This window comes from Plectropomus leopardus, chromosome 23, assembly GCF_008729295.1.
Source record: "Plectropomus leopardus isolate mb chromosome 23, YSFRI_Pleo_2.0, whole genome shotgun sequence".
Taxonomy (NCBI): domain Eukaryota; kingdom Metazoa; phylum Chordata; class Actinopteri; order Perciformes; family Serranidae; genus Plectropomus; species Plectropomus leopardus.
In genome coordinates this window covers 1,960,648-1,986,500 of record NC_056485.1, presented here as the reverse complement: position 1 = coordinate 1,986,500, position 25,853 = coordinate 1,960,648, and the positions used below count along the sequence as shown (strand labels likewise).

The 25,853-nt window shown below is 38.4% G+C and overlaps 1 protein-coding gene across 2 annotated transcripts in view; it reads left to right on the top strand.

Annotated features, from left to right (window-relative positions):
• The window catches only part of lrch4 (leucine-rich repeats and calponin homology (CH) domain containing 4), an 83,134-nt gene extending 67,040 nt beyond the window's left edge, over positions 1–16,094 (top strand). Inside the window, exons 14-18 of one of the 2 annotated variants that reach the window (XM_042511805.1) lie at positions 1,226–1,327; positions 3,276–3,373; positions 4,566–4,703; positions 6,421–6,498; positions 15,780–16,094. In XM_042511805.1, the coding sequence (XP_042367739.1) occupies positions 1,226–1,327; positions 3,276–3,373; positions 4,566–4,703; positions 6,421–6,498; positions 15,780–15,929 (566 nt within the window). In that variant the 3' untranslated portion in view covers positions 15,930–16,094. Of the gene's footprint in view, positions 1–1,225; positions 1,328–3,275; positions 3,374–4,565; positions 4,704–6,420; positions 6,499–9,456; positions 11,494–15,779 lie in introns of those variants that run through there. The other variant, XM_042511804.1, reaches the window with a different exon arrangement.
• Positions 16,095–25,853: the final 9,759 nt, after the last annotated feature.

Sequence of the window (25,853 nt, the reverse complement as noted above, 5' to 3'; positions counted from 1 at the left end):
CAAGAAATTTTCAAAAAAAAGACAGGAAAATTGAAATGAGATTAAAATCACTAATGTGATTAAACATTCCTGACAAACACTGTAGTACCATTTAGCCACTTGTCAATAACCACCGTTTTTAAGACACCTAAAACATTCAAAAATTGGTTTTATACGGACAAATTTTATGTTAACCACAGACCTTATTTAAGGCGAAAATCCAAAAAACCCAGAGACTTTGAGACAAGGGAACCGTAAGTGCAAAAATGCCAACGGACTTCCGCATTTTAGGACACAGTTAGGGTCTGCTTCCTTTGAAGGACACAGTCTTCTCGGTCTTCAGAGGCAACTCTTTTAAAGGCATCTCTGAAGGCTGCCTCAGCAGTTGTTAAACGGGACGGTCTAGCCTTTAGGAGGATTTCCTGGCTGGTCATCAGACGTTCCCGCCCTTACCCTTACATCACAATTAATTTCTGCTGCCCAGGCTCACGTGCAAGAGAGAGAACGACAGAAAGGAAAAAAGTACGAAAGACAAACAAAAGAAACTTACATTTAAGAATGAACTCGGCACTCTGATCGTTGTCTCTGCTCTGTGCTGCCACAATGAAAAATTTTCTGAAGACTGAGCAGGGGGCGCAATGAATCTGGGAAGTGGAAAGCCGCGAAGGATAGTAGCGGTGTATCCTCCAAAAAGAGGGAAAAGAAGGCCACATTTGTGGGCTGCATGTGAAGGAGCCATTGAATTGGAACAGCCTTTGCGCGCTGTTGCAGCCTCCAAAGGATGCAGACCCTGAATTGGGACACAGCTATTACTTCACCACTCTATTGGCCTGAGGCCTTGATCACATGACTGTATCACCTCAAATAGTTTTTACATATGTACTTGAAAATACAGTCATATATAGTCAAACTATAGAAAAAAAAAAGAATTTATGTATGTATGTGTGTATGTATATATGTATATATTTTTGTGTATGTATATATATATATATATATATATATATATATATATATATATATACTGTAGTTCCATTATATTTGAGAGAAGGCAGATATCTCCAACACTCCAGCACCACAGCTGAGGAACTAAATGTATGTTTTTGATTTTCGGATCAACTGTCCCTTTAAGTTCATGTCCATTTTATTTCAAACTCGTCTTCGTCAAGTCATCTCAGTGGTATAAAATATACTATGTGAGTTTGTCTTACATATTCCACCTGCAACACTGACCTGATGTTTGTGTTAGATGTCCCGTCCTCCCCGAAGACGTCCCCGCCACCTGGTCAGGCCCAGAGACCCAACAGTTTCCTGTTCCGTGCATCGTCCCGCAGCAACATCAAACCCGCAGGTACACACACAACACAAACACACACACTTATGAAAGGCTGAAAGAGCAACTAACGTCGTAGAAACGACTTGTGAATACAACATTAAAATGTGTACAGTTTTAACGTCTTAACACAAAAACATAACCAGGTTAAAACCTAGTATTTAACCCTTTTCCTTTAGGGAATTCTTAACTATCACTAAGTAAACTGAAGACATATTTTAGGGATATTTCATATGATGTTAAATTCATAACAATAACATTATAGAAGAACAGATAAACTGTACAAATAACCCAAATGCTTAACAGCAGGAAGTTTGTGTTAGATGAGCAATAATGATGGATTTTGAGCAGAATATTTCCTGTGAATATTAGATCAGAGATGAGCTTTCCTGATATTTGAAACTTTTCATAGGATTAATTAGTAGTTTAGTTTAGTTAGTAGTTTAATAGTTTTAATTACAGTGTTTTATTACTGTATTTGATGTAAACATTTCCTCTCTGAAATCCTGTTGTGTTTTTCTCTGAAGAAATATGATGCATATGTAGGCCACCGCTAACTACAGCCCAAAACGTCACAGGGACACCAGTATTAAGTGGAAATCCATGATAAAGAAAATACAGCCTGATACATGGCTGCCTGCTGCTTCTTAAAACTCTGTAGCAGACTGATGGAACAAGCCCGTGACTATGCATGGTGACACCTAATGGCTGAACTGCAGACACTACAAGCAGACAGATTTGGAATGACTGATGTTGAAATTAACTGTAAGTTAACCCTTTAAAACTTGTATCGTCACCATTTTTTTTGGTGTGCTGTATTTGGGCGCCTTTTACAAGCATTTAAACCTTTGAAACAAAAGAGAACTACTTAGATTTTATTTTTATTTTTTTTTTTATTTTGGGGGGAAAAGGCAGTGAGTGACTTGCATAAAATGTTCTGCAAATTACAAAATGTATTGAAATTTATTATATATATATATATATATATATATTATATATTATATATATATACAACAAAATTTAGAACTTTTTTAGGTTATTTCAAGTTTTTGCTCTTTTATATCTCTTTTTCATTTCCTTTTTTAAATTCAGGTAATTTTTTAGAAAAATTTAAAACTAAAAACTTTTTTTTTGGCTCATTTTTGGGTCGTTACTTATTAACGTGCTCATTGACTTCTTTCCATGTTTTTAACAGAAAAGCCAATTTTCTCAGGTTTCAAAAAATTAATGACAAGCATTTCAGGTGAGCCAAAGCTTAGCCTATCATTTTGGTTTGTGAGCTGTGCTATTCTGCAGCCAAAAAGCTGTTCTACTCGGAACAGTGACTGAGCTGGATAGAGGAAGTCGAGGCAAACAATGTAGGCTACAGAAAACAAAGTAGGCAGCAATAAACACAATAAATAATCTACAGGAAACGGTTAGTATCAGCAAGAGAGACAGAAACTTACACTCCTAATGAATCTCATGTTACAAGGTATTAGAGACATGTTGCAAAAGAGTTCAGGTGATGAAAGGTTGGTAGAGTTTTTTTCACATCTTAAATAAAAACAACATTGGAATTTAATGTACAAGCATAATAACTGTCCACATGCTAATCCAAAAGATGGTGACAATGCACCTAAAAGCTGTTTGGTCACCGCCATTCAACAACTAAAGAAGGAGCAACAGACATCCTGACACCCCTTATAAGACCACAGTGGAACACCCGTTAGCTGTGACAAGTACTTTTTTGTGTTGAAAATTTGACATCTTCAGGTGTAGAAAATCTACAAGAGATGTTGACGTGTCCATTTTTTTTCATATTAAGACTCAAAAATATTGCATGTTTACACAACCAAACTGTGCGTATTAACACGCATTTTTCATGTCTTTTGTAAGGGGTTAGCTGCTCCTCTGGCCTTCCATACACACCTTCAGTCAGTCAGTGCTTCTGAAACCTTCCAACACTGTTTGTCGTCTGTTTCAGCATCGGCCTTTACACTGGGGGACTCTGGCAGAAGTGAGTCTCGCACAATGCTGCGTTCTCCTAAAGAAGAGAGACCAGACATCATCCAACTACGCAAGGTAAACACACTGCAGTCACTGGGTGTTTCTTGTAAAATGTGTCAGTACCACTAATGGAAGCAGGTCAATTTCTTCTTTATGATTCAGATTTTATTGAGAATCAAAGAAAGATTACAACCAAAACAATAATTAAACATGACACGTACACAAAAACAAACTATAAAACTGAATTGCTAAAATTAGATAATAGTGAATTAAACTAAATACAGAAAAACAAAGCAAAACACACATACAAAAAAAAGTGCGTCCACAGTGCATGTAGTTAGCTACAGTCTGCTAGTACAGAGTCCTCCCTATATACATTTGTAGAGGAAACAGGGAGGACACATTGTCAGCAGCAATACATAACAGATAATATTCCACAGAGCCAGTCTTGTTAATTTGTATGTGCATTATGATGATCCTGCCCTGCTGAGCCGTGTCCATATCAGCATGATATCGCTCCCATACCAGCGATAGAGATGCACCTTGTGGAGTAACCTTAATGAGAGGTTTTCAAGTGCAGCAAGTTTGCCGAACTGTCTGTGAAACACGTCAATTTCTAAACATTTCCCATTTATTGCACAAAGGTTTTTATGCTGGCATGAGGTGGTATTTCAGGCAGGTTGAAAAAATCATATTTGGGAAAACTGCAATGAAAAAACTGTTTTTGGCTTTTCTAGGTCACATGATGTTATGGCTATGTGCTTGTAGGAACCGGCTCCCATGGGCATGATGTAGCAGGCGCTACAAGAGGTGTTATTGCATTGCATAACTCTTCAAATGTTGAGCAGAGCATCTGCAAGTTTTGGCTTTGGATTGTAAATAATGACGGCTTGTGCGGTGGCTGCAATAGAAATAAAGCTGCTGATGTTTTGAACATCCATCCCCATGCTTTTTGAAATGCTATCACCAGAGCAGAAGTCACTCAGTGGAAACAGTCATGTAGCAATTGTGTTTTATTGACATTTTTTATTGACGTATTCCTCCATTTTTGTACAAATCTGAAATGGAAACCTGCCTAGCAACAGCTTCTTGTCAGTTTATTGAAGATTTTAGATGCTCTCATTTGAATTTGTGTGATGATTCTACACACATATGCCAGACATCATTGTGATAATCCTGGGTTTGAACACTTTGAGTCCTGTGGTTTAAATACTGTGTAAGAAGCTTTTTAATATCCATAATCCTGTCTTCATGTCCTCCTCCTCAGACTCTGGAGTCTCGGCTGAAGATCACTCTACCAGAGGACCTGGGTGAGGCCTTATCCAACGGCACAGTCCTCTGCCAGCTGGTCAATCACATCAGACAACGCTCCGTGTCAATCATCCACATTCCCTCCCCAGCAGTGGTGAGTCCTCTCTGCCTGTCACACAGCAGTTAGAGAATGATTGTGTCACCCAAACACAGTGATGAAGCTCTTATTATCTGTTTATTCCTCTTAAGTCGGATGATTTTACTGTAGTACTAACATTTTTAAAGAACTAATGCCATAATGCTAGGAATGATGTTTTTGGGTTGGCGGTCCGTCCATCTGTCTGTCCCATTCTTGTGAATACAATATCTCAAAAACACCTTGTGGGAAGTTCTTCACATTTGGCACAAATATTCACTTGGACTCAAAGATGAACTAGTTAGATTTTAGTGGTCAAAGGTCAAATGTCAAGGCCACTGTGACCTCCTCTTTTTTATTCTTGTGAACACAAAATATCAAGAACACTGAGAGAATTTCTTTCTTCAAATTTGGCACAAACAACTTATTAGATTTTCACATACCGGGTCCCAGAGTGTAATCCTTTGAAAACGCCAGCCCTTCTGTCATCATGTAAACTGGCAACATGTGGATCCTGTGAGAACGCTGACATCACAGATGCACTTTGCAAAGGGGCATGGTCTTCTTCTATGGTGTCATTTCAAAGGTGCGCTGCTAACTACTGGCCTGACATTCATACTACAGCGTTTTTGGGTGTTTTTGCAGATCTGTGTACATGAGATGCGTTCTCACAATGAATATCATATGAATGCAGATTTTTTTTTTAAAAGCAAAGGAAAGACTTTTCTACTTTTAGCCGTGCCCTCAGATACAAGTCTGTAAATACTGGACGTATCCACGGTGACACCTCATTGAGTTGTAGACTGCTGTTTGAAGCCCCAAGTTCAGCATTTTGGCCATTACCATATTGGTCTTTGGAGCCACAATCCACAGATCTCTTAAAATCAAAAAAGTACCAAATACAAAATTAAATAGTACAAAATATTAAAGGTACAGGAACTGCATCCATCACGTGTAACATATCACAGGAAACAACTGTGTTAGGTTTGTGAATCCAGTAAGCCTCTCTGCAGAGCAGCAAGTTGACAATTGACTTGACAAATGTCCCCCTTTAGGACAGGGGGACACTGTCCTAAACTTTGTGTTAAAAAAAAAAAAAAAAAGTTTATATGGTGACATTGTGAAAATCATCCATGTGTACATGGATCTGTAAAATGACAAACCACAGAAGAAGACCATGTGCCTGCACAGAGATGTTCTACAGAGCGGTGAGTATTAAACAAGAAGACGATGGTGAACACACACACGAGAACCAAAAGCTTTGTCTGGACAGATGATTACATGGGACTGTTACTTCAAGTGGCCCTGGACTATAAAGTCCGCCATTGTTATTGTCGTCCTCCTACTCAAACAAGGCTGTTTGTCTGAAACGCAATGCGTGAAGTGCAGCCACGACGTTGCCGTTCTCACAGGATCTGTGCATTGCCAATTTACACGCCGACAGAAGGCATTTTCAAAAGTTTACACTCTGAAATCCAACTCAAAAGTTTGTGTTTTCAGACCTCAGACATCATGACCTGCAAAAGCCCTTTGGCCTTTCTGTCAGTTACTCAGCATCTTATCTCAGGAACAGAAGGAGAGACATTTATTCAGATAGTGAATTGGTGACACTAGTCTGTAAACTGTGCTGACTGTAGAGATCTTCTGTGCTGTGGGGGAACCTGTGTGTGAAGCATTCATGTTTTCACTGACATGGATGGAAACTGCAACTTGACTGGTCTGATCTTATTTTCAGCCAAAACTGAGCTCAGCAAAGTGTCGACTCAATGTGGAAAACTTCATTGCTGCTTGTCGCAAACTGGGAGTCCCTGAGGTAATGATTCTCACTCTCCTGTCCTTCATCCTGCACAGTTTACACACTTCTATACATCCACGTTTCATGTACTTCCTAATAACACAATGTTTAACTCTTAGGGCCCACTTTAATATTATACACACTCGCAATATTTTGATTTTGATTTTGATTTTGATTAATTATTTTTTAACCAACATCAGGCCTAATCATGAATATCAGATATTCATTAATTTTCAGAATTTTAACCCTTTATATGCAAGGTTCTTTTTATGATGCCACTACATTTTAGATGAAAAGAAAAAACTGAAAAAATGTGTTACTTTCAATATATTACATGCTAAGTAGATTATTCTTTTGATTATCAGAGCCTAGGATATGTGAATGATTACGGCAACATTGATATGTATACTTTTTATTTTGTGCAGTGTCAATAGTCACACTCATAATCCAGTTCAGTTCAATAGTTTGTCATTGCTATAAAAAATAATGAGATAACGTCAGAGCCATCACAGACATGGCATAGATCCTAGTGCAAATTGTGACAGTGCTACCGCTCTGCACACAAAATGTACTTCTAATTAAGATCCCATCTACAATGCATTATGAATGCATTCATGGTGAATAATAATAAAATTATAATGATTTATGACTGGATGGAATTTTCATAATAGCTGCTGATTTTAATCAAGTCATCCTTCCAGCTCCAAAGATGTAGCAGGATCAAGGACAAAAGTTTGACAAAAATTTTGTTTTTCAAACTTGGTTTAAAAACTGACTAATAAATCTACCTTCTACACTCATAAACACACATAATGCTTACTGATGCACTACATCAATAGTCATAATCAATTATAGATGTGATTTATAAGTGGCAAGGGTCTTGTGGATGCTTTGGACTTGTGATAAACTAGAGGCTGAATGCTGGGGCTTATAATGCATCAATGCATTTATACTCACTTACTCACACATCAACAATTAACTGTAGTAAGGACTCATTGTGTTATATAACAATACATGCTGTATCATAAGTTATCAGTGTATGTGTTAAGTAAAGTAATGTACATACTGATGTCTTTCTAATAATGTATGCTTCATCATAATGCTTCATTGTAGGTGTTAGTTACAAGTTTAATCATTTCCATGTATTTATAAGAACATATGCTGCGTCATAAGTTATTAATGCGTACCATTCACTAGAATACTTAGAAAATGCATTAAAAAAGACTGAATTCTGACAAGGTATCACAGAGTTTTTAGCCACAAAGTTAGATTTCACAAAGACTGGGGATTTTGCAGTGTCAGAGGTGGACAGAAACTGTTGCAGTCCTTTAAGTCCACAGTGAGTATGCTATATGCTGTAGGTAGCTAACCACTGTCCCCATACCAAACAGGCTATCTGCAAGCTAAGTTAGCCATATGATTTACGTAACATCTGAAGATTGCTAGCTCCACTCATATACATGGATACATGATATGATTTTTGAAGCTAGCAATTTAAAGTTCAAACATTCAGTTATCTTGCAGGCTAATAGCAAACAAAGCAGTAGCTAATGTTAGCTCACAGGTAGCTCTGAAATCCCTGGTGAGTATGCTGTAAGTCAGCAAGCTACCACTGCAGGGGCCTCCTGCAAGTTAACTTCAGCTACTGGATTGTTTACCATTAGCCTGCAAGATAACCATATGGTTCAACTTAAGATTGCTTGCTTCAAAATGCATATATCAAGTAATCATGTTTTTTTGAACCAAGCATCTGCAGCTAAATCATATAGTTAGCTTGTAGGCTAAGAGCAAATATCCCAGGGGCCACTCAGCTTGCAGATAGCCTGTTTAGGATGGGGACAGTGTTTAGCTAGCTAGGTAGCTACAGCATATAGCATAACTAGCATAACTGTGGATTTCAAGGGCTGCAACAGTTTCTGTCCACCTCTGACACTGCAAGCTCCCCAGTCTTTGTGAAATCTAATTCTGTGGCTAAAACCTTTCTGACACATTGTCAGAATTCAGCCTTTTAAATGCATTTTCTAAGTATTCTAGTGAATGGTACACATTAATCACTTATGATGTGGCATGTATTATTATAAATGCATGACAATGATTACACTTACCACCTACAATGAAACATAAAGCATTAATCGTTATAAATGCATCAATATGTACCTCAGTTTATGTATAACTTATGATACAGCATGGATTGTTATAGCACAACGAGTCCTTACTATAGTTTATTATTGATGTGTGAATAAGTGATATATTTGTAATGCATTATAAGCCCCAGCATTCAGCCTCTAGTTTAAAAGAAGTCAAGAGCAGAAGTCAAATCTATAATGGTTTATGACTGTAAATATAGTGCATCAGTAAGCATTATGTGTGTTTATCGGTGTATTCATAAAGCATTATTAATGCACTATAATTAATCATGAATGCTGTCATAATGCATTATAGATATGGTCTTCATGGAAAGTGTGTTTGTTTTTTGCACTTAACAGTTTTAATATAACAATTTAATTTCCACAGTGTATTTTAGACTTACTGTAGGAGCTGAGCTGTAAAGTCACTGATTAAACAAAAATACACAATTTTGCAAAAAATGTATGCCATATGCATGCTGTGTTCATGTATAGGGCATACATTTTGGCAAGGTTGTGTATTTTTGTTTAATCTTTGAAAAATTCTCAAAACATGAAGACTGAAAATAGCAAAAAGGCACCTAATAGTCCCTAGGGATTAAAAAAGTAGCAAGTTAAAATGGAATTTTTAATGTGCTTTCAGCTCAGTTGTGTTGCTGCAGTACTGCTGTCAGGGTTGGACTGATGGGCAGTTTGAAGGCTTTTTGTACTTAATTGGACGTATTTAATCAAATGCCAACATCTGTTCCATATATCAGTCCGACCCTCACTCTGTTTTCTGTCTCCTAGTTTTAACAATATAACTGCTTGTATCTTCCTCCTGTGTGTGTGTCCTCTGTCTCCTGTCCAGACGGACATGTGTGTGAGTTCTGATGTGCTTCTGTGTAAGCTGCCCGCTGTGCTACGCTGTGTGACGGCCCTGCTGGCCACTGAGGGCGGGGAGACGGCGAAGGACCTGTCCCCCCGCCACTCCTCACCTTCGTCATCGTCCTCCTCGTCCTCACTGCTGTCCACAGACTTCCTGCTCTTCTACTGTGTGGCCATGGCGCTGCTCTACGTCCTCTACTGCTACCTGCTCACCTAGAGGAGCAGCACACAGTACATTCACATAACTGTTGCTCTAAACACTTACTGCACACACACATACACACACACACACACTCTGCAGTATGTGTGTGTGTGTGCTTTCAGTGTTCTTCCCTTCCATGGCTGTAGAGCAGATGTCAGTGTGTGTGACACTGCCAGCTGCCCTGGTTGGATGTTGCAGCGCATACAGCCGAGCACCTTTAAACAAACACACAGAGAACACTACAGCACACTAAAGCTCTCCATGTAGACATGCAGAGGAACAGGAAGCACTACAGTGACAGAGACAAACACTACATGAGAGCAGGTGAGCAGTGGCATGTTTTAGCCTAGTTTAGCCTTCACCCTGTAACACACAGCATGGGTCAGAGCTGCTTTGCAGCCATCTCATTGGTTGAGACACAAATGGGAGGAGCAAAGGAACCACACCCTCAACTAAATCCTAATTGCATAGTGTACCATGAGTTTATAGCTTTATTACAATAAGAAGTAATGATACTCATATACGCTAATGAATCTCACGAACACGAACAACTTCAGAAGGACTTAGTGCCACTGTTTTTGTGTGTGTGCGCGCACTTGTGTGTTTGTCTTTAGTCGCTTTCATACAGACATGGTGCTAAAGGGCTGCAACGAAATCCCTCCTTTAAATGGCGGCATCATGCGGCTCCCATGTGTGATTACACACTGCATCGCTGATCAGAGGAGTTGTGAGAGGCGTGACGTGTAACACACGAGGATCCGTCTCTAGCGCGTCATATTATACATGTCTGGGCAGGGCTTTCTAAGCAATAACAAAGGCATAATGGTCAAACATAATCATTTAACGCCTGTTATGTTAGCCGCTGCGCTAACAGACAAACACTATCTAAAATACCAACATGGTGATCCTTTACACTGTACTCACCAAGAAAGTAGTTAAGATGGGGGAACATGGCAACATCATGCAAAAGAAGTGTCTATAAAAAAAAACAACAAACAGGTAAGTCAAACATACTTGGAAGAAAAAGGCAGGAAACAGTGAAATGGTTTCCCAGTCTGCCTGTAAACATCTTTTACAGTTTACACACCAACTTCTCAAACATTAGTTCATAGTGCATGCTTTTTAGTGGATGGTATGGAAATGGGAAACAGTGGTAAATCTGGTTTAGGAATGCTGAGGTTGCTAGTAGCAGCGAGACCTTCCAGGAGACTTTAGGCTCGTTTGATTGATTTTTTTTTTAAATACCACTCAGCCAGAGAGGATGTGGTCCTTTAGCTCTGCTCACCAACTTTTCACCTGAGATGATGTGTGAGCTGAGAGCAGCTCTGCCTCTGACAGCTGTGTGGTCCTGAGAGGAGCAGGTGAATTACCCAGAGACTGAACTGTGAATGTGATTGTTAGCCTCGAGACAGATGCAAGTTAGTAAAATGTGGTTCAAAGTGGAACGTGGATGTTGGAGAACACAATGTGACAGTGAGATGAATGATACTTGGTGCCTCTTACTGAACACAACCCTTTCAGCGCCGGCTCTGATTTAGCTGTGTGCTGTGCTAACTGTGAGCAGCAGGGGGCGATGTCGCTGCGTCAGTCCCCCTCCAGATGGTACAAGCCCTGCAAGAGGGTGTTTGTGTGTGTGTCTGTGTGTGTGTCTGTGTGTGTGTCTGTGTGTGTGTGTGTTTGCGTGTGTGCGTGCATGCATGCTGTCCGTGTGTGTTTGTGTGAAAAGTCTTTTTTGTCGTCATCACTGGTCTGTTTGACCAGGAGACTTCATGTTTGTATAAATGTAAACAGGCTATTAAATTATTGCTTTTTTATTTATTTTGGATTCTATTCTGTTTTTATTTTTGTTTTGTGTTTGAGGTGAAACAGCAGAGGCGGCACTAATTCGGTTTAGTGATAGATTTAAAGCCTCATAAAGCTTTGTTAAATCAATGTGTGTGCTTTAAATCCCATACACAGATAAATTAGATGTGATCAATATTCAATTATTCAAAGTTAAAATAACATTGATTGTTTTAAACTTTTCCCCTTTATCTGATTGGTAAATAATTGATTCCCTGGAGGCTGCACATTAGCAGAGCGTGTCTGAGGCCTCTGCTGTTTCTACCACACGCTGCGTCTGGCTTATTGCTCACAGAGGGTCAATGTCTGCAACTAAACACAGATGCAATCTGATTATCACGCTTATCGGACTGAGTGGGTTTTAACGCTGATATCAGTTAGTGAGATTTTTGGGATTCAGACACCTGAAGGCAAAAAATCCGATCTTTTATTGTTTTTCCCTTCCCAAGGCCACAAACTACTTTTAAACTAAAATGAATCACTAAAACTTTCTACTTAAAGGTAAATAAAGCGACTAAAACTGGTTGTTCACAGGGAAAACTTGATAAAGTTAAATTAAAGGAATAGATAAGTGATGCTTTTTTATGAAATTGTAAAGAGAGGAACATAATAATATGTAATACAACAATACAACATAATGTCAGAGGTGATGTTTTCCCCAGTCGTGCAGCAGGACTGTTACTCTTACAAATATGGAGCCCCAAAGTATTCAATATTAAATAAATGAAAAAAATATATTAATGAACCCATCTTTTAATAATCAAAACTAAATTTATTATTTTGAAATGTTATTTCTTCATTTTATTTAGTAATAGTTTTACTGGAATTTATTTTTACTTCATAGAATATGTATTTATTTCACAGTGCAGCAGCTGTTGAGCTGGCCCACTTTAGAGTCACACAAAAATGAAATTATCACTCAGGAAATATGTCAAATAATAAAACAGACTTGAGTACTGAGCCTCTAAAGTCCCAATATTTTTTATTTTGGTTGCACATGAACTTGTTTCCAAGAGATAATAACTTGTTTTCCTAAGATAATAACTTCTTCCCATAACAAAAAGATCTGTTACCACACAGTAATACCTTTTCTCCACAGGTTAATGACATGTTTTCACATGAGAATAACGTAATAATAATTTGTTCCCACAAGCTAATAACTCATTCTCCCAAAAGGTAATAACTTGTTCAGACAAGATAATAACCTGTTTGCACAAGATCATAACTTGTTCCCACAATAACCTGCTCTCACAAGATAATAACCCGGTCCCACAAGATAATAACCTGTTCCCACAATATAGTAACCTGTTCACACGAGATTATATCATGTTCCTATATGATAATCGCATGTTTCCCCAATATTGTAATTTGTTTCCACAAAACATTGACATGTTTCCACAAAAAAATAACAAGTTTCTACAAGCCATTAACTTGTGCAGGTATCACCTCTCAGGACTTTAGGGGCTTCATACTTTTGAAATAAATGTGACATGACATTTTCCGTAACTGCTTGTCCTCATAAGGGTCGCGGGGGGGGCTGGAGCCAATCCCAGCTGTCATCGGGCGTAAGGCGGGGTACACCCTGGACAGGTCGCCAGACTTTGAAATAAATGTCTACAATATAATAATGTTTACTTCAGTTCATTTGAACTGAAGTAAACCTGTTTATATGAAAATCAGAATTCTGAAATAACATTTCAATTCAGTAAGTTGAAATCGGTTTTAAGATTTTCTCAAATCGTTTCCCAAAAGATGGGTTATGTCTATATTTCACACAATATAGTCAGAAATATTTATCTCATAATGTCTTTTCCTTTCAACTTTATTTAATATCAAACACTTTGTGGCCCCAAATTTAAAAACAGCCATTCTGATGAGATAGCAATATATTTTAACTTGATTTACTTATTTAGGGGTGTGCAGCACACACTGGTTGTTTAGTCCAATGTCCAGCTCATGTCCACATGTCAGCTGAATTTCCACTGTAAAAACCTCCTGTCCCATGTCTCAAGTTTTTTATGCACCTGCTGTTCAAATGAAATGTTTTTACTGTTTTAATTCCAAATGTATATTTTCTAAGTCAAACTGGATAAGCAGCAAACAGTCATTCATTCACTGGCTTAGACCGAGCTATATTCTTTCATATGTTAGCAACAGAAATACAGTTGGATTTTATATTTATATGATACCATTGTATTATTAAGAACAATTTTTGAGTTTATATAAATCTATATGTAAAGTTTTTTTTCCTTCCGCTGTAAAGAAATTATTAAAAACAAACTTTGCCCATGCCCTGTTGGTCTGCTGTTGGTCTGCTCGCCTGCTGTGCTTTTGCCGAATCAGCCGAAAACAGGATATCTGCAGCTGCTTTACTTTTTATTTTTATTTTATGAAATTCCTTAGCAAACTACAATTAATCAAGTCTAACATGTAGATACGTCTGGTGATATATTTCCCATGTGTGAAAACCAAACCAACAATTAATGTTTCTACTCACGAGTGTCTGAGATGATCTGCGCTTCACTCGGAGTTGAGATCTGGTGGCGGCAGCAGAGGGGGGAGACAAAAAGCTCCAGTTAAATCACACAGTTTCCATCCTTTAAACGATAAAAACAGGAAGTCACAGAAATGTTTAAATTACTGTCCTGTTGGATTCATCTGTAGGTAGCCTGTAGTTTGCTGACCATGTATTGCATTCTTGATCGCTGATGAAGTTGAAGCAGGAGAAATTTGTGAAGCATTTTGTAAATGCTTGTTTTGATAAGTGCTATAGAAGTAACTTATTATCAGAAATCACACAAGATAAGTTTGTTAACAGATTAAACCATAGCACAACATGAGACTAATAGCAAACTATCATTGAAATTTTAGATTTTCTGAAAATGGGTTTATAGTTGAAACTAAGAGGCCTTTTGATGAAGGGAGGCTGCAGCACCTGACTTTACGAAGCGGTTCCTGTCGCCGTGTAAACTGGCAGTGAATGGATTCTGTGAGAACACTGATGTCAATGCTGCACTTTGCTTTATCCATAAATAAAAAGCAGGATGGGCCAGGTGTGCAGCAGTGAGCAGGTACAGAAGGCTGTGTCCTTGCCGGAGCATTTGGGGGTTCAATTCCAACCTGTGGCCCTTTGCTACATGTCCTCCCCTCTCTCTTAACCTCACACGCTTTAACTGTCATACCTAATAAAGACACCCCACCCCAAAATGACCAAAAATAAATTAAAAAATAAGACATTTTCTATACAGCTTAAGTGTACTCTAAGTCGTAAACTATACAAATAATGCTAACAATAAATACTGAAGAGAAATAGTGAAAGGTGAACGGCCTGGCAGCTGGTTTTAAATTCTCCACAGACCAACATAATCTCAGCTGACAGTTGGTTTATGCGATTATATGACAATAAGAAAAATATAGAGGAACACCAGACTTTTTTAATATACACAACCTTTAGAAAACCATTCACAGACACTCTCGGATCAGTATGGTTTACAAAATCAGCTCCCTCTGATTACCAGCTGGAAGTCAGTTTCACAGCTCATGATAGTGCTGAACTGTGGTGAACTGCTGAGCAGGCGTGCAGATATCCTGATGTGCCCTGTGCTTTAACCTCTCCAAAAGCTCCTGTGTGCTCTCCAAACAGCAGGTTTGCCATCATAAAGTCCAGCTGGCTCAGGCTGGAGCAGGTGAGTGTGTTGAGCCAAGGTCAGAGCAGAGGAGCAGTCAGCCTGTGGGCTGGTACTGCACCCTTCAATCGCAGAGCTCGTTTTCCTGCCTGCAGCCTGCTGTCACTGTGTCCATCACCCGTCTTTATATTTCCCATCTATAATCACACTTCAGGGTTCACAGGTAACCCAGGAATCACTGCTGAGTCAGCAGCACTAATTATGTATATTTGATCATCAAAGTAAAGCAAACTCACAACAAATGATCTCTGCAAGACAACAATAAATTAGTACATAAAAATGCAATATGATTCTTAAGATATATCTACCTCTCTATCTACCTCTATCTATCTATCTATCTATCTCCCTCTCTTCAGCCATTTTCCTACCTACCTACACAATCCATCCATCCATCCATCCAATAGACAAATAGATGAAGAGATGAGAGACAGACAGACAGATAGGAGGTCTACTAATTGCTGGAGATTATTATTGTGCAGATTGTCAATAACAGAGCCAGTCCTTAATATATAGAAAAATATCCAATTAATACAAATGTATCTTGCACCTGCTCACTACTAACTTCTCTCTACCCAGGATTCCTTGTGTTCCCCTCAACACATCATAGAGGACGAGGGGCTGAGTCGGCTGTCCCAGACCATCCAGGTGTTAGTCGACCTGGCCGATGGCTCCCAGCGTGTCCCCAAACAGGAAACATCGGGGGCTGCTGGCTCAACACAATCCTAGCACAAAGATTGATCAGTAACAGACGGAAGAGATCCATCTCAGGGCCAGTGTTTGTTTTTAACAGGCTTCATATTTAACTTGTTCCTTACATTGACTTTACAGTTTCACATACTGTGTCCAAAGATCAAATACATGGCAACAATTAAAAGAAATGTGTTTAATTAACACAACTTGTCTTTTTCTCATGTCTTGCGGTGAAGATTAAATGACACAACTAATGGAACAGTTTCCTTTTCTCAGAATGTGATGAGAAGAGCAATATCAGTGTTAAGTACATAGCTAATACAAATCTTAGTATGTATTAAATGTGTATTTAGGAAAGTCATAGTATACTTACTTACTTGTGGTGATCAGCTTGTTAATGTTATAACTGACATCAACATCAACATCAACATCAACATCTCACTCTCACAAGACACCGTTCCCTCCTGCCTCAAGACAGCCATCATTGCTTCTATAGCTAAAAAGTCTGCATTGTTTAGTCTTAATGACTACCGCACTGTGGCTCTTACCTCCATCCTGATGAAGTGCTTTGAGAAACTGGTTCTCCAGCACATCAAAGACAACATCCCTGCCAACCTGGACCCTCACCAGTATGCTTTCAGAACTGACAGATCCCCAGAGGATGCCATATCTACTGCTCTTCAATCAGTCTTCACTCACCTGGAGAATAAGAACAGCTACATCAGGATGCTGTTTGTTGACTTCAGCTCAGCATTTAACACAATTTCTCCCATGAAGCTGATTGGAAAACTCTGGGGTCTGCAGGTGAGGAAGTCCAGTTCCCAGTTGCAGTTGCACTAAAGCCCAGAGAGTTCGAATTGGCAATCACACCTCCTCTCACACTGTACACTCATGACTGCACTCCCAGACATCAGGTGAACTCTATTGTGAAGTATGCAGACGACACCACCATCATCAGCTGTATTACAAACAGCGATGAGAGATCAAACCGGGAGGAAATCAACAATTTTGCAGCGGTGCAGAGAAACCAACCCACTGCTCAACGTCAGTAAAACCAAGGAGCTGATTTTTGATTTTAGAAAGAAGGAGGCAAAGACACACACCCCTGTCTACATCAGTGGAGCTGAGGTGGAGCAGGTGAACAGCTATAGGTTCCTTTGAATTACAATCACTGAGAATCTATCTTGGTCATCACACATCACCACCCAGGTTATAAAAGCACAGAAAAGGCTCCACTTCCTACGGTAACTTAGAAAGGCTAAACTCCACAGCAACATCCTGGTTAACCTCTACAGAGGAGCAATAGAAAGCATACTGACTGGAAACATCACCAACTGGCACGGTTCGTGCACGGCCCAGGACAGGAAGGCTCTACAGCGGGTGATTAAAACTACCCAGAACATCACTGGTTCCCATCTGCAGAGCATCAGTGGCCTTGTTGGTGTGAGATGTCTGCACAGAGCCCAAAGGATACTGAAAGACAGCAGCCACCCCAGTCTGTTCACCCTGCTGACATCTGGAAAAAGATACACAAGTATCCACTGCTGAACCACCAGACTACAGAGCAGCTTCTTTTCCCAGGCTGTGAGACTCCTCAATGCCTCCTTCAACACCAAAAAGATGTAGCAGGATTTAGGGTCAATTTTAATCAAATTTCTTCTTACACAACTTTTAAGAAAAATGACAATAAATCTACTTTATACCTTGTAAAAAAAATCATAGTATAATATGTAATAAAAAAAAGTAATAACATAGTGCATTATAAATAAGTGATAACATAGTATGTCAAAAAATATTCAGAGTAAAGTATGTCATGAAAGAGACATTATATAGTAAATGTAAAGAAGTAATAGAATGGTATGTCATGAAACTCAAAGTATAGTTTCATAGTATAGTAAGTAAAGATAGAGCCAAAGGATAGTATATCATAAAATTATAATCATAGGATTTCTTTTCACGTTATTGATTTTTTTATGCCATAATATAGTGTGTGCTCCAAAATGGCATAAATAATTCATTGTATAATAGGTCTTCCAAGATGACATAAAACAATCACAGTATAATATGTCCTAGTAAATAGCATTAAAACATCATACTGTAGTTTGTAGTCCAAAAGAGTATATGAAAGTCATAAGAAAGTATGTCATCCAAAATGGCATGAAAACCACTTACCATAGTATGTCTTCCGGTCAAGGTCAGAAACCCCAAACCTCAAAACAAAATACCAAAAATGTCATTATGATTTCTTGTATAAATGACATGAAAAAAGTCATATGTGTTCGAAATGGCATAAAAAGTCATAGTATAGCATGTCCTCCAAAATAGCATAAAAACGTCCAACTATACTTTGTAAATTAAAAATGGCATAGGAAGGCATAGTACATAGTATAGTGTGTTGTCCAAAATGGCATAAAAATGTAAAAGTGTCCGATATCATATAAAATAGCATATAAATGTCCGACTATATGTCATTCAAAGAGCTTAAAAAAATCATGTCATCCAAAATGGAATAAAAACATCATTAATAGTTTGTCGTCCAAAATGACAAAAAAAAAATCATCATAATATACTTTGATGATTATAATGGTGAGAAAAAACCTCACCCTATAATATGTTGGTAAAATGGCATTAAAAAGTCATAGTATGGTATGTCTTCCAAAATGTCATAAAAATGGCTCAGTATCCCATGTCATCAAATATGGCATGAAAATACTTTAAAATGTCAGTGTAGTATGTAGTCCAAAATGGCATAAAGAAATGACTTAGTACAGTATGTCATCCAAAATGGCATGGAAATACAAAAAAATGGTCATGGTAAAGTATCTTGTCAAAAATGGCATAAAAATGTAAAGTTATAGTATGTTGTCTTAAATGCCATAAAAACCTCATAGTATTGTGTTTCGTCACAAATGGCAAAAAAAAGTCATAGTATTGTATGTCGTCCGAAACTCGCATAAAATATAAAAGTATAGTAAGGCCTCTGAAATGGCATATAAACGGCATAGTATAGAATGTCGTCAAAAGTGCCATCAAAAGTGTCAGTAAATTATGTTGTCCAAAATGGCATAAAAACCTCATGGTATGTCCTTGGAAATGGCATAAAAAACGTCTAACCATAGTATGTCGTCTTAAATGGCATAAAATGTCATTGTGTAGTACGTGGTACAAAATGGCATGAAAGCAGCATAGTTTTGTCGTTTGAAATGGCATAATAACAGTATAAAATTGCATATGAACATCAGTTTGTTTTGTGGTTAAAAGTGGCAAAAAAAGTAAAAATGGCAAAAGAAATTGTGCTATTAGGTTTTTAATCAATATGACGTTATTATCAATTTTTGGACGACATACTATACAATGAATCTTTTTTCAATTTTTGGAAGACATGGTATACTATGATATTTTAATTATTTTTGGATGAATTATACCACTATGACGTTTTTATCAATTTTTGGATGACATACAATAATATGATGTTTTCATCAATTTTTGGACATACTATACTATGACGTTGTCATCAATTTTTGGATGAAATACTATATGATGTTTCTCTCAATTTTTGGACAACATACTATACTATGACATTTTTATCAATTTTTGGATGACATACTATACTAAGACATTTTTATCAATTTTTGGACAACATACTCTACTATGGCTTATTTATCAGTTTTTGGATGACATGCTATAGTATGATGTATTCATCAATATTTAGAAGACATACTTTACTATGACATTTTCATACATTTTTGGATGTCATATTATTATGTTATTATAAGTTTTTGGAGGACATACTATGCTATGATGTTTTTAGCAATTTCTGGACAACACACTATACTATGGCATTTTTTTTCCTTTTTTTTTTTTTCCTTGGGTGATGTGAGGGTCTGTAAAGCCCTCTGAGGCAAACCATATTTTGTGATAATGGGCTCTATAAATAAAATTGACTTGACTTGACTTGACATTATCAGTTTTTGGACAACATACTATACTATTACATTTTTAGCAATTTTTGGACAACAACTATGACATTTTCATCAATTTTTGGACAACTAATATGTTGTCAAAAATGGCATTAAGTACAAAAACAAAAAAAGTGTCATAAGTCATAGTAGTCAAGTCAATTTTATTTATAAAGCCCATTATTACAAATCACAGTTTACCTCAGAGGGTTTTACAGCATACGACATTCCTCTGCCATTAGACCCTCACATCGAGTAATGAAAAACTTCCCGAAAAAATCCTAAAACGTGGGAAAAAAACATATAAATGCAAATATCGTAAGTGTTGATAACAGTCTCATGTGTACATTATTTAATAAGTCATGATATAGTATGTCATGAAAAAATCATACTATAGTATGCCATAAATCATAGTATAGTATGTAATTAGTAATGATATAATGTATGTTATGTTATGTTATGTAGTTTAACTATGTCAATTAAAAAAACCACAGTAGAGTTTGTCTTAAAAGTCACTATAAGGTTTGCAAAAGGTACCGCTTGCAGAACAGTAAGCAACAAGTGCTAACTCTAAAGTCAGAGGAAACAACAATAGGTGAAGATATTGCAGAATTACCACCAATATGAGCAATTCAACATTAACAAGAGTATGTTTGACACAAGGGCCCAGCTGTTCCTGTTTATTTCTATGCATGAACACAAACAGGCTCTCTCTCATACCTCCTCACTAACGCTCTCTCAGAAGAGAGCTGCCTTCCCTTTATTAATCAGCCCTGGCTTTAATCACGAGTCAATTAGCAGCGTGGCCTAATTGACTATCATCTTAATTGCTCTATGCCGCTCCGCCTTGGAGGACCGTCTGCTGCCAGCTTATCGTCTCACTCCTCGATAAGACACACACTTAATGAATGCTCGCGCTTGTGTATGAAAATGCCGCTGGTGCGATTCCTGTCACGTCCACTCATATGCCCCTGCGAGGCCTACCGCTAACTGACTGAAGAGGCAGCGTGACATTTATGGGATGTAATTGAAGATGGGTATGAACCCCCACGCTCAGACATAGATGGATATCAGCCAGCAGCAGATCTGCTGTCCTGCTTCATCAGCCTGCGATGAGACGTGGCTGAGACGAGGTGAAGAAGGCGATACAACAGCAGCTCTTAGTTTGCGATCTGAGTATGTTCCTGTGGTCCACGTGGTCTATGAGTCAGAGTGCAGTGACTCACTGCCGCAGGACCACCGGCTCTGCTCACATCTGTGACCTTCTGGAGTGGTATGGAGATAAATTAGGGCCAAAACTTATGAAAATTAAAACTCTGACTTTCAGGAAAAGTTTTTTCGCAACAAATTTAATTTAATACTTTTGAATTATTATTTTTTTCATTTTATTAGACTATATATTTTCTCCCAGAAATCTCTCATACGTGGCTGCTCCCACATATGAGGGGCTGGCCTTTCCATTATGGCTCCATAACACGCCTACATGACCTTGGATTGAAAATAATGACGGCTAGTGCGGGGGCTGCAATAGAAAAAAAGCTACTAATGTTTTGAACATCTATTACCATGCTTCTTGGAATGTTATCACCAGAGGAGAGGTCACAGAACATCATTAAATGGAGATGAAGTCACCTCACAACTGTGTTTTATCAACATTTATAAAATATTGTTATTATAGTATTGCATTTCTAAGATAAGTTTTGTGCAAATCTGTAATGGAATCTCACCTTGTGAAGGCTGTCTGGCAACAGTACATCATCCATGGACCCAAAGTCAAGCTCTATGAAAAGGTTGTTGCTTTATGGTTTATGCCAGCGACTCTGTAGTCCAACCTTTATGCTAAACCTCGGACTCATGTTTGATGCTTTTGGAGAATCAGGGGGTTTGAATACAAAGGAGGCACAGAAGACAGTGGAGATTACCATCTTTAAAATGATTAACCAGCAGTTTGTTTTTGGCTGCAAGTCTTGAACAAAGAATGTCTGGGGTGTCTACCAGACAAGCTGCATGACAGAGACAAAAATCAGCACTTCCTCATCAATATCAAAACCCTGCAGCCTTCCAATCTGCCCGAGGAGTGTGAGCTGAGATGTGAGGGAGCAGAAGTGCTGAAGCTCTGCACTTTCTTCAAGCTTGAGAGTCAAGAGGCAGCAAGAGGCATGAGGAAATATATTGCCCGAGTCAAGGCCAGTATTGAGAAAAGCAGGACTCCAGAGGAACTAAAGCCTCTCCTATAGGCCAAGTGAATATTATAAGTAGAATGAGGGCCACCCTGGAACTCAAGAGCTTAGCTTGCTTAGCTTGCTTTGATTTTCATGAAATGTGCCGGCCCCCTGTGAAACATTTTTCCCCAAAGACATTATATAAACTCTTGGCTTTAGAAAAAACATGTCTTGGCTTGCAACCTCCAGGCAAGAGCACGTTAAGACAAAGAGCAATAACACAAGTATGAGCCAACATATCCAAAGAGCCAAAGTCCGATATGAGCCATGAATGAAGGCCCAAAAAGCCTGGTTTTTGCTGGTTATTTCAGGGGTGTAAATTCTTCATGTTTATTTTGAGTCATGATAAAGGACCAACTTTATTAATGTCCTTTCTTTTTTTACAGGAGTTTTGTTGCTTTCAATTGGTGGTGCGTGTTAAAAATTGAAACGTCTCCTGCTTGTTCTGGTAGAGCAGCTGAGACCACCTGCTGAGCCCTGTTAATCAGCACAAGTGATGACTGAATTTGGTATCCTAATTACAAACCAGTTTGCTGTGTCTTTTCTTTGGATCTGACACCTTGCCTCACCATTCTTCATACACCTGCACAGGCAAATTTTGCTGTGTGCCTTAATATTGTTTAATATTATGCATACAATTAGGATTGTGATATTAAAAATTAACAGATCTTATGGGAAATGAAAGATCATGCTGTGATATTTTTGCTCAAAGCCCAGACAGACTTTGCAAAAGGGAGCCATTGTTTGAATATATGAGACATTGCTATTAAAGAGATTTTTTTTAAATGCTTCAGTGTTTCAAATAAGATGTTCCCATTTTATAATTGGAACCAACTATTTTATTTGCAGCAAGCTTAAATATTTGATAATTTAACTGAATGGTCCTGTATTTTTTTTTTTAATTGCCATGCGTGAACAGATTGAAACACAACTTAAAAACAGAAACTTTGCCTGACTTTCTCAGTCACCTTTAAACAGCCTATGGACTGACATCTTTGTAAAAATTGTAAATGGATGGACCTGCACTTGTATAGTGTTTTTCTGGTCTTCAAACCACTCAAAACACTTCATGTCACATTCCCCATTTCTCTTGTCAGGTTTTCATTACCCTCATATTGCGCAAACTAAAATTGTCCATTTAAAAAAAAAAACAACTCCCATTTATCATCAATAAAGTTTTTATGCTCACATAATGTGGTATTTAAGGCAATTTGAAAAAGCCATATATTGCAAAACTGCAATGGAAACACTTTTTTTTCTCCCGTCATGAGAAATTTGGGTTTCAGTATCTTGCCTACGGATACTTCAGCATGTGGACTGGAAGAGCCGGTAATCAAACCGCCAACCTGCCTAGTAATGGACCCGCTCTTCCTCTTAGCCACAGCCACCCCTGTGACTCAGGCCAGATATTTCAAATAAAATACAAATGATGTGATTAACCTTAACCAAAAATGTCCTTTTTCCGAAAGTGTGCTGAATCTCTCTCTAGCTCTGCTACAAAGCATTAAACAACTGACATCCTTCAAAACACAGTCCACGAATCCTGATTTTCTGTTAAATACATTTTGCAGTGGTAGACCGTGACATACCTTCATTTCCCACTGAGGTTTGCAACTGGCTGATTTTATTAAGGAGAACCCCATAAATATGTCCTAAAAGCCAGAAATAAGTTAGCATGTTAGCATCTCCGGTTCCTTGATCTTGAAGTCAGTGGGTTTTTCAAATGGGTTTATTAGAAGCCTGAAATAAGGTCTGTGGTTGACACAAGCTGAAGAAACTTTTCATGTATTTGTGATGTAGTAACAGGCTTAGCCTGCGGAGGCGCTGTTAATTATTTTACCTGCTGAAGAAGCTCTCAGAGTTGTTACAGCCACTACTCTCCATTTCTGTTCTTCATACAACAGTAAGATACATGACGTGATGCCAGAAGTAAAAAAAATGGAACAACTAAAGCCATCGAACAGGTTGTGCCTGGAAGGAAACCTGGTGGAAAATTGGTGTTCGTGGGTCCAGAAGTTCAAGCTTTACCTGATAGCGAGCAGCATCTCTGAGAAGTCAGAAAAGGTGAAATGTGCAACCTTTTTACAAATGGAAGGGAACAATGCTTCAAAAGTATTTCATACCATGGATTCTGACGATGATATGGATGACTTGGAAGTCCTGAAAGACAGGTTTTGGCAGTACTGTAAGCCAAGGAGGAACATAACATACCTGAGAAACATTTATCATGACAGCCCAAGGAAAGGGTGAGTCGATAGATGCATATGTGACTGACCTAAGCCAAGGACTGCGAGTTTGGGCAGCCCATGAATTAATTAAGCTAATAAAGGACCACATTGTGTGTGGAGTTACTAATGATCAGGTCACAGCCAGACTGCTCAGAGAACCCGACTTTTTATTGAATAAAGCTGTTGATATATGCAGAACTAATAAAGCTACACAAGGCCACCTGAAAGCTTTACATAAAAAGAGTGAAGTGATGGTGAACAAACTAAGTAAGATGAAGCTAAAAAAAAGCCCAAAAACACCAGTGTCAGTGAAAAAAAGTGAGTGCAGCAAGTGTGGATACAAACACGAGCCCTGCAAATGTCAAGCTTACGGTCAAACATGTAAAGTGTGTTCAGTATGCTCACATGTGCTCAACAGAGAAATCAAAGTAGAAATTTCAAAAAATGGAGAGAAGTGTCAATGAAATTGAACAAAAAGAAAGTGAAATGTTGGAACACTGGAAACAAAAGAGAGAGGAAGAAAAAACCTGAAAAAGGTGGACTGAGGTACTAATAGTGAATGGTCAGAAGCTCACAATAAGGTCAGATACTGGTCCAGATTGACGTGTTGCCTTTTATAACTTTGCGACAGTTGGCTGGAAAGCAAGCACCACTACCGAAGTCTAGTCCAAGATAGTGACATATTCTTATTATTAGGAAATCCATAAATCCATTTGTGTTCAAAAAAAGGGCTCCACAAAACTCCTCCCAGATTTTAGACGATGCTGATGAGGTTGCAGGCGTTTGACTTGCATGTAGCCTACAAACCAGGAAAAGACTTGCACATCGCCGTTGAACTCAGCAGAACCTATCTGCAACTGAACACCTACTGGGGGAGGAACTAAGAGGTTAAGCACACCTTCCTATCACAGAAGAAAAACCGAGTCAGTTCAAAACTGCAATAGCAGAGGATGGTGAATTAAAAAGGGTGGTGGAAGCAGTTTCATCAGGCTGGCCAGCACAGGTTACCCAAGTTCCAGCGGAAATAAAGAAATACTGGACAGAGAAGAACTTAGTTGTTCAGAAGGGCTTGTTTTTGAGAACAACAGACTTGTTGTGCCTCAAAGATTGAGAGCAGAAATGCTCCAGGAAAATCCATGAAGTCCAGTTTAGGATTATAAAATGCAAAGCAAGAGCAAGAGATGATTTGTTATGGCCTGGCAGGTCCAAACAAATAGAGGACATAGTGTTGAAGTGTGCCACCTGTAACACATTTAAAAACAGCAACATAAAAAGAACCACTCCTGTGCCATGACATCCCAGACAGATCATAGGCAAATATGGGCATGGATCTTTTCCACATTGACCAAAGAGAATATCTATTATGTGTAACTTACTACTCAAAGTATCCAGAAATAGTGAAACTGCCCCAGACAACAAGCAGGCATGTCATTTTAGCTCTCAAATCAATGTTTGCAAGACACGGGATCCTAGATGAGGTCATGTCTGATAACGGCCCACAATTCGCAAGTGAGTAGTTCAGATAATTTGCAGAAGAGTGTGACTTTAAGC